At 44.2% G+C, this 14,286-nt stretch overlaps 1 protein-coding gene across 1 annotated transcript in view; it reads left to right on the top strand.

The window, feature by feature from the left end:
• The window catches only part of LOC138970442 (phospholipid-transporting ATPase ABCA3-like), a 93,348-nt gene extending 83,481 nt beyond the window's left edge, over positions 1–9,867 (top strand). The window contains exon 11 of the mRNA XM_070342901.1: positions 9,469–9,867. Within this exon, the coding sequence (XP_070199002.1) occupies positions 9,469–9,853 (385 nt within the window). The 3' untranslated portion in view covers positions 9,854–9,867. The remainder of the gene's footprint in view (positions 1–9,468) is intronic.
• Positions 9,868–14,286: the final 4,419 nt, after the last annotated feature.

Genomic DNA, 14,286 nt, shown 5'->3' with positions numbered 1-14,286 from the left:
GCTGAGACAATGTTCTGTTAGAGACACGTGCATCACGTCATGGACAGACTGTTTTGGCGACACTTGTCCCAGTATCGTCCAACCCAACGGTGTGAGAACGGCGTATGGGTCTCCCTTGATGACTCTCTCTGGCATGAATAGCTCTGCATGATCGTAGCCAATCAACAACCCGGGAGTGCAGCCTTCGAGCAACGGGGGAATCTCGCTGACAATATGACTCAAATGCTTGATGTTACGAGCGGTTTCTGATGTTGGTATGTTCTCAGTGTCATTGGTGAGATGGTCCGTCGTGTAGAGCGTTTTCAGGTTGTGGGAAGCATTGGAGTTGAGGGCCTTGACACACAATCCGGTCACTCTCTGACATTCAATATGAGTGTTCTGAGAAGTCATAGTGTTCAGCCTCAATGACGCTGGCTCAGAATGAGTGTTCAGCTTGTCACTCAAAGATTCAGTAACGAAGGAGATGCAAGACATGGTGTCAAGCAGTGCATATGTCGTATGCTCTACCGTGGGATTCTCTTTCGTCGAAACTCTGACCGGAACAATCATGGTAGTTCTGACTGGTCTGTCTGACTTGTTGGTCGTCGCGAATGCTGATCCAGAGGCAGAAACACGGGCATCTTGACTGAGACAGACAAACCTTGAAGAATCTGGCGGTCCCCGGGCATTCCGTTGCTGATTGGGAAACTTCTTCCTGTAGCTAGGCGCTCCATGCAGCATAGTGAGATGTGGGCCTTGGCACTTGTCACATATCGCCCTGGTAGTGCAGTCTACACTTCTATGGTCAGTCTTTCTGGCACAGGAGAAGCACAAGGACGTTTCGTACATGAAGTGTTTCCTGTCCTCAACGGGAATCTCATCGAACCTCTGGCATCTGAGTAGAGGATGAGAAGAAGAGCTGGTCGGAAAACGAACGGTACAAAAGGGACAGACTTCGTCGCAGTTCGTACTCAGGACAGTTTTAGCGTGGTGCTGACATCTGTCACACTCTTGACATGCAGATGTAGTAGAACAATCCGTACTGTACGATGTTTTCTTGGGGACTGCTGAACTGGCGGTCTGTGAGGTGGAAGAGGCGGCAGATTTGCTGGAGGAGAAAAGGGGCTCGCAAAGGATGTCTGCCTCTGTCTTGATGAAAGCTGACAACTCCTCAAAGGTAGGGTAGCGTTTCTTCTCGTTCTTGGTCTTGTTTACTTTCCGCACCCAGTTTCTCACCAACCAATCTGGAAGCTTGCTCATGAGTGTCTTGTGATAGGCTTGGTCTTCCAGATTCTGTAGCTGGCCTATCACTCGGCTAGCCACAAGGCATTGTCCAAGAAAGTCCGAGAAGGCGCGAAGGGCTTGTCCATCTTTGGGTTTGATTACCGGCCATGCATCTAGTTTCTCTCGGAAGGCTCTGGCAACGACGAAAGAACTGCCGAATCTTTCCTCCAGCGTCTGAAGGGCCTGCTGATAGGCCTGGGCATCCCTGATCAGAAAGAGTCCCTTGACCGCATCCTTCGCCGGACCGTCCAAGTACTTCTCCAAGTAGAGGAGCTTTTCCTCTGCAGAAACGCCCTGCCGCTCAATCAAAAGAGTGAATGAGGACCTCCAGAGAGGGTACGTCAAAGGATCTCCTGAAAACGTAGTGGGCTCCTGCGTCGGTAACCTGTTGATCAGGAGAGCCTCAGCTAGAGTACGAGCTAGGGCAGAACCCTCGGAGAGCGCTGGCTGGCCTTGCATCTGAGGAAGGTATGCATCTTGCCCGTAGTAGACGTCTGAAGGGCTCGTGACCGGAGCCTCTTGAAAACCATGCTGTGTGTAGTCAGTGTCAGGAGCAAAGCTTGCAGCGTGGTCATATTGCTGCGTTTGCATGGGAGGATGCATGACAGCAGGCCCATATGAAAAGTTTGGCACATAGGTCGGAGACTCTCGGGAGGTCATGGCAGGAAAAGGACCAGGGAAAGGCCCGGGAAAAGGTCTCGCTGATGGATTGAGGGATTTGTGAGGGAAACGGGAAGGCGCGTAGATCTGGCGAGGACGATCTTCGTGGCTTGGAATCTCAGCTTTGACAAACTGAGGCCGAAAGGAGGTCGCGAATTGGCCTCCGACTCTTGTCGTCATCGTGGTGGCTGTAGTCATCGTCGTAGTGGTAGGAGCCGTGGCTGTGACTGCTGCTGGAAGTGGGTGAAAAGCGGAGACAGGTTGAGCAAGGGTCCTGGAGATGCCTCGAAGAGTGTCGCGGATATCCTCGGCGGCCGACTGGAGATGCGAAGGGGCATAAGCCCTGACCTCCGTGGGCTGCTGAAGTGGCGGGAGTCCAGGCTTGGCTGCCGCAGGCTGATGTTGCCCAGAGACGAGGGTGTTGGCTGACGGCTGGTGACGCGGGCGGGCGTAGGTGTCGGCTGTCGCAGGCTTATATGTATCTTGTGTGTGCTGTGTGTGCCTATCATACCCTACCGCCACATCTCCTATGCTCTCTAGGTGTGTACCTACATGCAGGGTGCTGTGAGTACCTAGGTACCTATCAATGGGGCTGTCACGAGGTAGCTGAGGCATGAATCTTTCTCTAGCCCTTTGCTGGTCTTCTATGTCAGTTTTAATGATCTTAAAAACGTCATGCTCTTCTTGCATCTTGCCTTCTCTCTCCACCCTCTCTAGTGCAGCCTTAACTTCCTTTTCTTTTTTCTTCAAAGCTAACCTTTCATCTTGAGCTTCCCTCTCTAAACGAGCACACTCTCTTTCCATCTCTGCCTTCTTCTCAGCTCTCTTTCCATCTCTGCCTTCTTCTCTGCCGCCAAAGCTTTAGACCTAGAAGCCTTCTCCTCTAAAAGCAAAAGAGTCTCTTCTTGTCTAGCCCTTTCATCTGCGACCATTTGCTGGGACCTAAATCTCGCTGCGCTAACCGCCAAAGAAGCATCTAGAGAAACCTCTCTAGCAACTCCAGAAGCGACTGTGGAAGTCAAGTCCGAGCTAGAGGCGTACGAGTCTAACTTGGGAAAGAGACTGCGGTATTGTTCTTTGAGCGTCTCCGTTTGCATGTGCATATCGCTCAAATCCTCTTCTATAGCTACATCACTTTCGGCCACTTGACGAAGCCTTGAGTTCGCTACATTTAGCTCGTTTAAGCGCTCACAGAGGGTTATTTTTTGAGCTTTAAGGATTCTCCTTTGGTCTGGTGTTTCCCTAAAAGCTGTGCACAACTCGCTGATCACATTCTTGTGAGCTCGGCTTATGGCCCAGTACTTGTCTGACAGTTCCCTCACCTCAGCATTAAGTCTAGCCCTAACAATGGCGGGGCCTCTTTCTTCTCTACTTCGTTGAGCGAGATGCTCTGCACTTGCAGCCTGTTGGGAGGGCTCAGTTCCTAAACCTTCCTGTGTAGGAGAATGTTCAGCTTGAGAGGGAAAGTTATCTGAATTCAAAGTGTCTTGGGTCTGAGTGGGTTCAGCTAGAGACTCTCCCTGAGCGCCATCACGGTCGCCTTCATACTTACGACTATCAGTGTCCGAAGCAAAATGTTCATCCCTTTCTAACTTCAAAGTGTAAGGGGATAGCTCGGCACTCTCATGAGAAGGTAATTTCTCATCCATACTTTAAGTCAAGTGAAAACGTAGAGGTTAACAAAGACTTGCGAAATATAGAGAAACAAAATTCAAAACGGCACACCTCGGGTCACTCACTAGAGGGGAAGAAAATACGAAGTACGAAGTGTGCAATGCTATGGTCAACAAACCTAAAATAATGCCTAAGTTGCTCTGCTCTGGGCCCGACAAAATAAATTAAAATATTGTTCGCTAGATACGAAACACAGTTCCTTTAAGACAAAAGGTTCATGATCTCTTCACAAGATCCGTAAGGATAAGAAGTTCAAAAGTCAGTGGCCCTAATCACAGGCCTACAAAAGTTCATAAAGTTCTTTGTCGAAAACAATCCAAAATGTTCCAAAAAATATCAAAGTTTCCACTGTGCTTGCCCTTGAGTTGCTGTAAGATTTTAAGATGACTTATGTAAATTCTGGAGGATGTAATTTTGGTGCTACAAAGAACCGACGCGCTCACAAAACAAAACGAACACTAGAATTGGAAAATTAATTAAAGTTTTATTGTGGATATGGTCATACTTGTCAATGTCATAGGAATCAGGAATCAGCTCGTAATATCGTAAAAAGCTAAACATAAACCTATGGAGAGCTAAGTAACTTATATAGGAGCGTGGCGGAAAAAACTGATCTAAGTTAGAATATGTGAATAGATGCTAAAATGTGGAGTAGATATGATTAGCTTGAGTAAGAGCGCAGAACAGTAGAGTGTGAAGCGTGGAGCGTGGAGTGAGAAGCGCGGAGCGAGAAGCGCGGAGCGTGGAGCGGTGGAAACTGATAGAAAGAAAAAGCTAAACTTAGAATTCGAAACATCAAACTAAACATCAAAGGTGTCCTAAAAACATAAACATCAAAGATGGACGTCAAAATGGCGGCCGAAACAAGATGGCGGCCGAAACAAGATGGCGGCAAATCAATAAAAAATCACCAAAGCTATCATGAACACCAAGACAAAATATGTTAGAAAACCCTACATAGAATAAACGTAGGACACACTAGGCTAACTAAACAAGAAACGACACGCAGTGAAAGGAAAGCTGACCAACAATACAGGACGGAGAAATACAAATACGACTCGCGAACATGAACCAAAATCTTACAGAAGGTTAGCAAACAAAAACTGGCTTAAAGTCAAATCATAATAAACCAGAACAGTCTCAGCTCTTCCCTTCCATAGATATAAACGTAAGACAAAGAAACGGAAAGAAGACAAAGAAACGAACAGAAGACACAGAAACGGAAAGAAGTCATAAACAAAGATTCGAAACGAAAATTACACGAATTCGGTAAAGAAAAGCAACATAGTCAGAAATGGATACTCGCCTTTGACAGCATCAATAATCTAAAACAGACTCAAGGCGAGCAACTGAACCTGAACTACAAAATAACTTAAAACAAAACTGGAGGCTGGCAGAAGAAACTGGGCCCCGGAACAGAGCAAAAAAAATCTATCTATACTAAAACATCTTGTTCCGTGAACGGCTTCCCAGTAAGTGACAACGAATACAGGCTATCCACCACAGAGGTGAACTAAAAATTACTGCGCGTTACTACGATATTACTGTTGCAAAGCATGCGTCCCGTGCTATCCGGGGAAAATCTCCAGAGGCTAGCATGGTCCAGCGTGAGCCATACAGGCACATGAAATCAATATCAGAAAAACGCCGGCCACACTCGTTTATAAATCTGTTCGTTACAATATTTAACGTCAGTAAAACAAAAACAAAGGTCGTACCAGGACGCTCATACTTAATAAAGAAAACTAGAAGATAAAAGCGAGCTAGACCCGCACGCGAACCTACAAAGGTGGTTGCAAAAAGGGAACAAATAGGGGCAAAAGTGAGAAAAGTGAAAGAAAAGAGGTGAGAAGGAGATCAGAAAAAGGGGAAGCCACCACCACGGAAAGTCGCATGCGAGTCAAGCTAGAAGCATGACTAAAAAACACAAGCAAAACAAAAGGAATCTAGATACACAGAAGGCTCCTTAGCAGGGGCATTCACATGCACTTTCGTAAATTCCGTCACTGTCTTGACGAACTGTGTCATTTTCTTCACCGCGATACACAGTTCATTGCGAAGAGCTTCCTCAGTAAATCGTTCAGATTCCACGTACGATTTGTTGTCAAAAAACAACTCAAAGGAAAGTTTCAAACCCATCATCCTCCATCTTGCTTGTCGAAGCACCAAAGTACTGTATCGATGTAAAAACAAAAGCAGAAAACTTCGAGGAAACCAACAAATCGACGAGATAACGGAAGGAAATAAGCCTCGTTCTGGCTCAAGTAAGTTACCGTTAAAAATACCGTTATTCTCGCATGCAAATACAAACGAGAATCGGGTCATTGATACACGTTTAGCGCTGGGGCAGTATCCCCATGCTGGTTGACAGAGGGAAAGAAGGGATGGACGCATAAATTCTCTGCTGGCGTGCTAAAGGCTAAGTAGTTTGCAATTCAAATAAACTAAGCTGTTCATTCATAACACAGTTTTGTCCTTGTGTGTCTGTTTCAATAGTGTTTCTGTGGTGTTCAATCTTCAATGTCGTTTTTCTCAGTTCAGCCATTTTGCCTACGGTTACGTCTTGGGTTACGCGATTTCTCTGGCTGTAATTTAGCTAGAGCAATATTTTCTTTTGTAGTTTGTGAAGAATATAACATTCTGGGGGATTACGAAGGGGTTTTGCTGAACTTTTATTATAGTCATATCCAGATTATTTCAAAAAATAATTTCGCAAGCGTTACCCTAAAGTTTGACAGTTGTAACAAAGAAGTGTTCCTAACTCCAAATATAAATATAATAAACAAGATCTGCTTCGTAATCCCCTAGAGCATACCCAGAAGGATAAAATAAAACAATAATTGGAAGTGTGACAATCACATCTGATGAAAATCCGTGTATCTCCTGTACTCCACTTTTGTCTGTATTTTGACTGTTTTTGTCGCATAAAACAAAAACCAGCAACCGAAAATACAAAAAGTGACTATTCTTTGTCATCATTTGTTCATTTCTTTCATAAAATAACATTCAGACACAATAAAACATTCAAAATAAAAAAGGTAGTGCACTGGCCCACCTCCCCTTAAGCTGTATCGGTAAAGTAATGGAAAAATGTATTCAAACTCATATGTTTACGTATTTGACAGATCATAATTTATTGACAGTATCTCAGTCAGGCTTTATTCCAGGTGACTCAACTGTTTTTCAACTTCTTGGTATATATGACGATTTGTGTCAATCTTTGGACAAGCAATGTACATCACAAGCAATATTTTTTGATATCTCCAAAGCGTTCGATAGAGTATGGCATCGTAGTCTGATCTATAAATTATACGCAATAGGTATACGAGATATGTTATTAGAATGGATTAAAGATTATTTGGCTGATAGAACTCAAGCTGTAGTTATAAAAGGTTGCATGTCAAATTACCGCTGTGTTCATTCTGGTGTCCCTCAAGGGTCAGTCTTGGGGCCACTTCTGTTTCTTGTTTATATTAATGACATTGTTGTTGATATTAAATCAATAATTAAATTATTTGCCGACGACACGAGTATGTACGTGTCCCTCGATAATACACTTGAACGCACTGAAATTTTGAATTCTGATGCACAACAGATAATGCAATGGGCAAACAATTGGAAAGTTAATTTTAATCAGTCCAAAACTGAATTATTGACTGTCTCAACTAGAAGACAACCGGAAACATTGCCGCTAAAATTTGGCGAAGAGATATTAATTGAAACCACTGTTCATAAACATTTGGGCGTGTATCTGCAAAATGACTGTAAATGGAATCATCATGTACACTCTATAGTTGTTAAAGCTCGTGTTTTAGTTGCATGTTTGCGTTCCTATAAATATCGACTCAGTCGCAAGGCACTAGAAATGATGTATAAGGCTTTTATTCTTCCTCATTTTGACTATGCTGATGTAATATGGGATAATTGCAATGCAATGTTGGCAGTTGAACTTGAAAAAATGCACCTAGATGCTATTAGAGCTATTATTGGAGCTGTTCGTGGAACAAGCCATCAAAAACTTTCCAATGAGTCAGGTTTTACAACACTGCAAGAACGGCGCAGAAAACATAAATTGATCGTTTATTTTAAATTAGTTAATGGTCTCGCGCCAGTGTATTTACTTGATTACTTACCATCTCTCATTTCAGCAGTAAATCCGTACCACCGACGCAAACCATATGATAGGCAAATGTTTCGATGTAGAACTGAATTATATAAGCATTCCTTTTTTCCTTCTCCAACATCTTTATGGAATGAATTACCTGATCATATTACACAAACGAATTCAATTGGTTGTTTTAAAAGATTTTTGTCCAGAGATGACCCTCTAATTCCCCCGTATGTCTACTCTAAAGTTCGAAAAGCAGAAATCATTCACTGTAAATTAAGATTAGAGATAAGCGATTTAAATGCAGATATGTTTAAAAGACATTTGACAAATGATGTTTTCTGCAGGTGTGGTTTTCATGTTGAACATTGTGAACACTTTTTATTTGACTGTCCATTGTACACGAATGTTAGAGCAACCACTATTGATACTCTACCAGATAATAATAATATTACTGTTTTGTGTGCTGTGTACGGTAATAGTGACAAGTCCTTGGCTGAAAATACAGCGCTGTTTCATCAGATTCAGAAATTTATATTAGACAGCAAACGTTTTTGTTAATACCATATGTTTAGTCATTTTCTTATTAGAGCATTGAATTGATCTATAGTGGATGCAATCTCTCTCTCTCTCTCTCTCTCTCTCTCTCTCTCTCTCTCTCTCTCTCTCTCTCTCTCTCTCTCTCTCTCTCTCTCTCTCTCTGTGATTGTCCTCTGTGTCTCTCTCTCTGTGTGTCTCTATGTGTCTGTGTGTGTGTGTGTGTGTGTGTGTGTGTGTGTGTGTGTGTGTGTGTGTATGTATGTGTGTGTGCGTTGTGTGTGTGAGATTTCCGTACCACTGTTGCTATAGTTATCGTTGTTGTTCTTGTTTTCATTTGTTTAAATATCATGCATTTAAAATATTGTCCGCCAGATTACTCGTTTGTTTCTAAGAGCACATTTATAAGTTTATCTTGTTGTGCTCCCTTAATTACAACTTTCAATTACGGCTTTGTATTTATGCAACTGAATAAAACAACTGTTTAAACCAAGGGCCATATCAGGGCGGTGCTGCTTTGACATATAACGTGCGCCACACACAAGACAGAAGTCGCAGCACAAGCTTCATGTCTCACCAAGTCACATTATTCTGACACCGGACCAACCAGTCGTAGCACTAACCCCATAATGCCAGACGCCAAGCGGAGCAGCCACTAGATTGCCAATTTTAAAGTCTTAGGTATGACCCGGCCGGGGTTCGAACCCACGACCTCCCGATCACGGGGCGGACCGCCTTACCACTAGGTGCCGGTTGTGATGATTGTGTCTGGGTAACGTTTTACAACAAGGGTTGTGTGGTGAGTGTGTCTGGGTAACGCGTTACAACAAGGGTTTTGTGTTGATTGTGACTGGGTAACGCGTTACAACAAGGGTTTTGTGTTGAGTGTGACTGGGTAACGCGTTACAACAAGGGTTTTGTGTTGAGTGTGACTGGGTAACGCGTTACAACAAGTGTTGTGTGTTGAGTGTGACTGGGTAACGCGTTACAACAAGGGTTTTGTGTTGAGTGTGACTGGGTAACGCGTTACAACAAGTGTTGAGTGTGACTGGGTAACGCGTTACAACAAGTGTTGTGTGTTGAGTGTGACTGGGTAACGCGTTACAACAAGTGTTGTGTGTTGAGTGTGTCTGGGTAACGCGTTACAACAAGTGTTGTGTTGATTGCAGCATGGAGGAGTGCGAGGCGCTGTGTACACGTTACAACAAGTGTTGTCTTGATTGCAGCATGGAGGAGTGCGAGGCGCTGTGTACACGTGTGGCCATCATGGTCAACGGCAGAATGAAGTGTCTGGGCACCACGCAGCACCTCAAGTCGCGCTTCGGTCAAGGCTTCACGCTATCGGTCAAGATGGGCATCACGGAGGACGATCAACTGGCGCCCTCTGAACCCCTCGTGGCCTACGTCCAGAGTCACTTCCCCTCAGCCAAATGCTTCGACTCTGACCAGGGCTACGCACACATCCAGGTCCCGGACCCCAAAACGCTCATGTCGGACGTGTTTCGCGCACTGGAGAACGCCAAGGACGCGCTGAACGTACAGGACTACAGCGTGCATCAGACTTCTCTCGAGCAGGTCTTCCTCTACTTCACCTCCGTCCAGCAACACTAGGGAGGGTCGGAGGGAGGGGGGTTCGGTGGGTGGGTGGGTGGGGGTGGGGGTTGTTACTGTCACTGTGGAGGCTGCTGAATGGCTGGGGAAAGTGTGTGTGTGTGTGTGTGTGTGTGTGTGTGTGTGTGTGTGTGTGTGCCAAGCTATACTGTGTGACAATTTGATCTACAACCATACGCAGTTACAACGTTACATCGTGATGGTGTTTCCATAGAAAATGACAATACAATGGACCCCACCCCCCAATGTAAGACCTCCCAAAAACTTAGAAAACCAGGTCTTACAAAAAGAAGAACATCTTGAAATGGGGTACAGAGGTTATAAACAGAACGTCTGAGAAATTAGCGTCTTAGAAAGGAGGGAGTTTTAAATTGGAGAGTCTTCTAAGGGGGTTCCACTGTAGAACACAAGTGTTATAATGGACCACAAGTGTTATAATGGACCACAAGTGTTATAATGGACCACAAGTGTTATAATAGACCACACGTGTTATAATGGACCACAAGTGTTATAATGGACAACGAGTGTTATAATGGACCACAAGTGTTATAATGGACCACAAGTGTTATAATGGACCACAAGTGTTATAATGGACCACACGTGTTATAATGGACCACAAGTGTTATAATGGACAACGAGTGTTATAATGGACCACCAGTGTTATAATGGACCACAAGTGTTATAATGGACCACAAGTGTTATAATGGACCACAAGTGTTATAATGGACCACACGTGTTATAATGGACCACATGTGTTATAATGGACCACACGTGTTATAATTGACCACAAGTGTTATAATGGACCACAAGTGTTATAATGGACCAGAAGACAGTTGGCAGCGAACAAAGGATTGATACAATGCAGCCTTTTATCGCCCGATGCGTCCAAGTAATTACCTGTTATCTCAAATGATCTCAATTGTCCTATTCGTCACGCTCATAAGAAAAATACCTATCTCAGTGTTAGGCATTTCTGCAGTAAAACTACAGGGGAAGCTACTGGAAGGGTATCTATTATGTGTTAGAGATTACAAACTCTCAGACCATCGGAAACCATTGCCACGGTAACGTAAGCAAAACTGCCGATCTCGTTTCTTGAGTTAGGCTCTTTTTCTGTGTGATACAGGAAGACTTGTTTTGAGAATGTTTGAATGTATGCAAACGCTCTTTGTGGGTTGTTATACAGTTTTGCTGATTGAAAATGTTGCTGTCAGCTCTTTATCTCACGTTTATCCAGCTGTCACCGCTCGAGATAGGCAGTTTGCAACTTATAACTAAAAATTTAATGAGATGGGCAGATTGTTCAGAAACCGAAAAAAGTTTTTTGCGTTTTTCTCAAAATATGACATCGGCAATTATCTCATGAGCGTGACGTATTGTTGTGTACATCTTACTGAGAAACTATGTTCCATTACATTAAGGCGAGATGTCATTTTTAAAAGATAGTCTGGGACTAACCTGAGTCAACAATAAGTCTTAAGTAACGAGCAGTGTCCGTCCGTATGGGCGGCCGAGCGAGACTAGGCCATGAGTTTGAATGAACGTTCCAAAATAATTGACTTTGCTTGACAGCGCCTAAACCTTATGAAACAGTTAACGACGGAGCACATTTTGTATGCGCAGAATTTTATATATCTTTATGTTTTATTATCAGCTTATTTAGCTTCCATTGTGAAATATACCTACCAGTCTGAGCATGTTTAGTGTTGATCACTGTCTCTTTGCCTTGAACTCAACTATACCAGTGTATTGTGTGTGTGTGTGTGTGTGTGTGTGTGTGTGTGTGTGTACGTGTGTGTGTGTGTGTGTGTGTGTGTGTGTGTACCCCCGTTTCCACAGGTTTGGTTGCCTAAATCACCATAAGGCAACCATCCACACGTGGATGGCAACCTAAACTCTGGATGCCAACCTAATTGTGTGTATGGTCGCTTCATTTAACACCGTTAAATTGACTTTTTTGACGGAAAGAATGTCATAACAATGTTCAAAATGACATTCTTTCCGTCCTCTATAGGCGACGAAATAGGTCAAATTTTGTGCATTTTTTAGTGCAAAATTCTTCGATGCCGGAGCGAGTACTGCACCCGGTGCTGTTGTAGTGCAAGTGCACTAGAAAGGCACTGCACCCAGTGCCGCCTCTTAGGTAACCATCCACACTTTAGGTACGCGTGTGTGCCAGTGTGTGTGTGTGTGTGTGTGTGTGTGTGTGTGTGTAAGAGAGAACAAGTCGCGTAAGGCGAAAATAAAACATTTAGTCAAGTAGCTGTCGAACTCACAGAGTGAAACTGAACGCAATGCAATTTTTCAGCAAGACCGTATCAGTCCACCGCTCATGGCAAAGGCAGTGAAATTGACAAGAAGAGCGGGGTAGTAGTTGCGCTGAGATGGATAGCAAGCTTTTCTGTACCTCTCTTAGTTTTAACTTTCTGAGCGTGATTTTAATCCAAACATATCATATCTATATGTTTTTGGAATCAGGAACCGACAAGGAATAAGATGAAAGTGTTTTTAAATTGATTTGGACAATTTAATTTTGATAATAATTTTTATATCTTTAATTTTCAGAGCTTGTTTTTCATCCAAATACAACATATTTATATGTTTTTGGAATCAGAAAATGATAAAGAATAAGATGAACGTACATTTGGATCGTTTTATAACAAAAATATTTTTTTCACAAATTTCAGATTTTTAATGACCAAAGTCATTAATTAATTTTTAAGCCACCAAGCTGAAATGCAATACCGAAGTCCGGGCTTCGTCGAAAATTGCTTGGCCAAAATGTCAATCAATTTGAAAGAAAAATGAGGGTGTGACAGTGCCGCCCCATCTTTTACAAAAAGCCGGATGTGACGTCACCAAAGGTATTTATCGAAAAAAAGAAAAATTAGTTTCGGGGATATCAATCCCAGGAACTCTCATGTAAAATGTCATAAAGATCAGTCCAGTAGTTTGGTCTGAATCGCTCTACACGCACGCACGCACACACACACACACACATACACACACCCACACACACACACACACACATACACCACGACCCTCGTTTCGATTCCCCCTCGATGTTAAAACATTTAGTCAAAACTTGACTAAATGTAAAAAGGAGATTCACTTGGTGTGATTTCCTTCAAACATTAAATACTACTACCTTCAAATAAAAAGATGACATGCATTATTTACTGCTACACCACCATGTCTGAGTCATGATCTGGGCCAGCGTTCCCCATTCGTTGGTGAGCATTGACGTCCCCAACCACAACCCAGTGTTCCTCTATCGTTGGTGAGCATTGACGTCCCTAACCACTACCCAGTGTTCCTCATTCGTTGGTGAGCATTGACGTCCCCAACCACTACCCAGCGTTCCTCATTCGTTGATGAGCATTGACGTCCCCAACCACTACCCAGCGTTCCTCATTCGTTGGTGAGCATTGACGTCCCCAACCACTACCCAGCGTTCCTCATTCGTTGGTGAGCATTGACGTCCCCAACCACTACCCAGCGTTCCTCATTCGTTGGTGAGCATTGACGTCCCCAACCACTACCCAGCGTTCCTCATTCGTTGGTGAGCATTGACGTCCCCAACCACTACCCAGCGTTCCTCATTCGTTGGTGAGCATTGACGTCCCCAACCACTACCCAGCGTTCCTCATTCGTTGGTGAGCATCGACGTCCCCAACCACTACCCAGCGTTCCTCATTCGTTGGTGAGCATTGACGTCCCCAACCACTACCCAGCGTTCCTCATTCGTTGGTGAGCATTGATGTCCCCAACCACAACCCAGCGTTCCTCATTCGTTGGTGAGCATTGACGTCCCCAACCACTACCCAGTGTTCCTCATTCGTTGGTGAGCATTGACGTCCCCAACCAATACTCAGCGTTCCTCATTCGTTGGTGAGCATTGACGTCCACAACCACTACCCAGTGTTCCTCATTCGTTGGTGAGCATTGACGTCCCCAACCACTACCCAGTGTTCCTCATTCGTTGGTCAGCATTGACGTCCCCAACCACTACCCAGTGTTCATCATTCGTTGGTGAGCTTTGACGTCCCCAACCACTACCCAGTGTTCCTCATTCGTTGGTGAGCATCGACGTCCCCAACCACTACCCAGCTTTCCTCATTCGTTGGTGAGCATTGACGTCCCCAACCACTACCCAGTGTTCCTCATTCGTTGGTGAGCATTGACGTCCCCAACCACTACCCAGCGTTCCTCATTCGTTGGTGAGCATTGACGTCCCCAACCACTACCCAGTGTTCCTCATTCGTTGGTGAGCATTGACGTCCCCAACCACTACCCTGCGTTCCTCATTCGTTGGTGAGCATTGATGTCCCCAACCACTACCCAGCGTTCCTCATTCGTTGGTGAGCATTGACGTCCCCAACCACTACCCAGTGTTCCTCATTCGTTGGTGAGCATTGACGTCCCCAAACACT

This window comes from Littorina saxatilis, linkage group LG7, assembly GCF_037325665.1.
Source record: "Littorina saxatilis isolate snail1 linkage group LG7, US_GU_Lsax_2.0, whole genome shotgun sequence".
NCBI lineage: Eukaryota > Metazoa > Mollusca > Gastropoda > Littorinimorpha > Littorinidae > Littorina > Littorina saxatilis.
The sequence above is the reverse complement of the archived record's forward strand: the minus strand, read 5'-3'. Positions and strand labels throughout refer to the sequence as shown.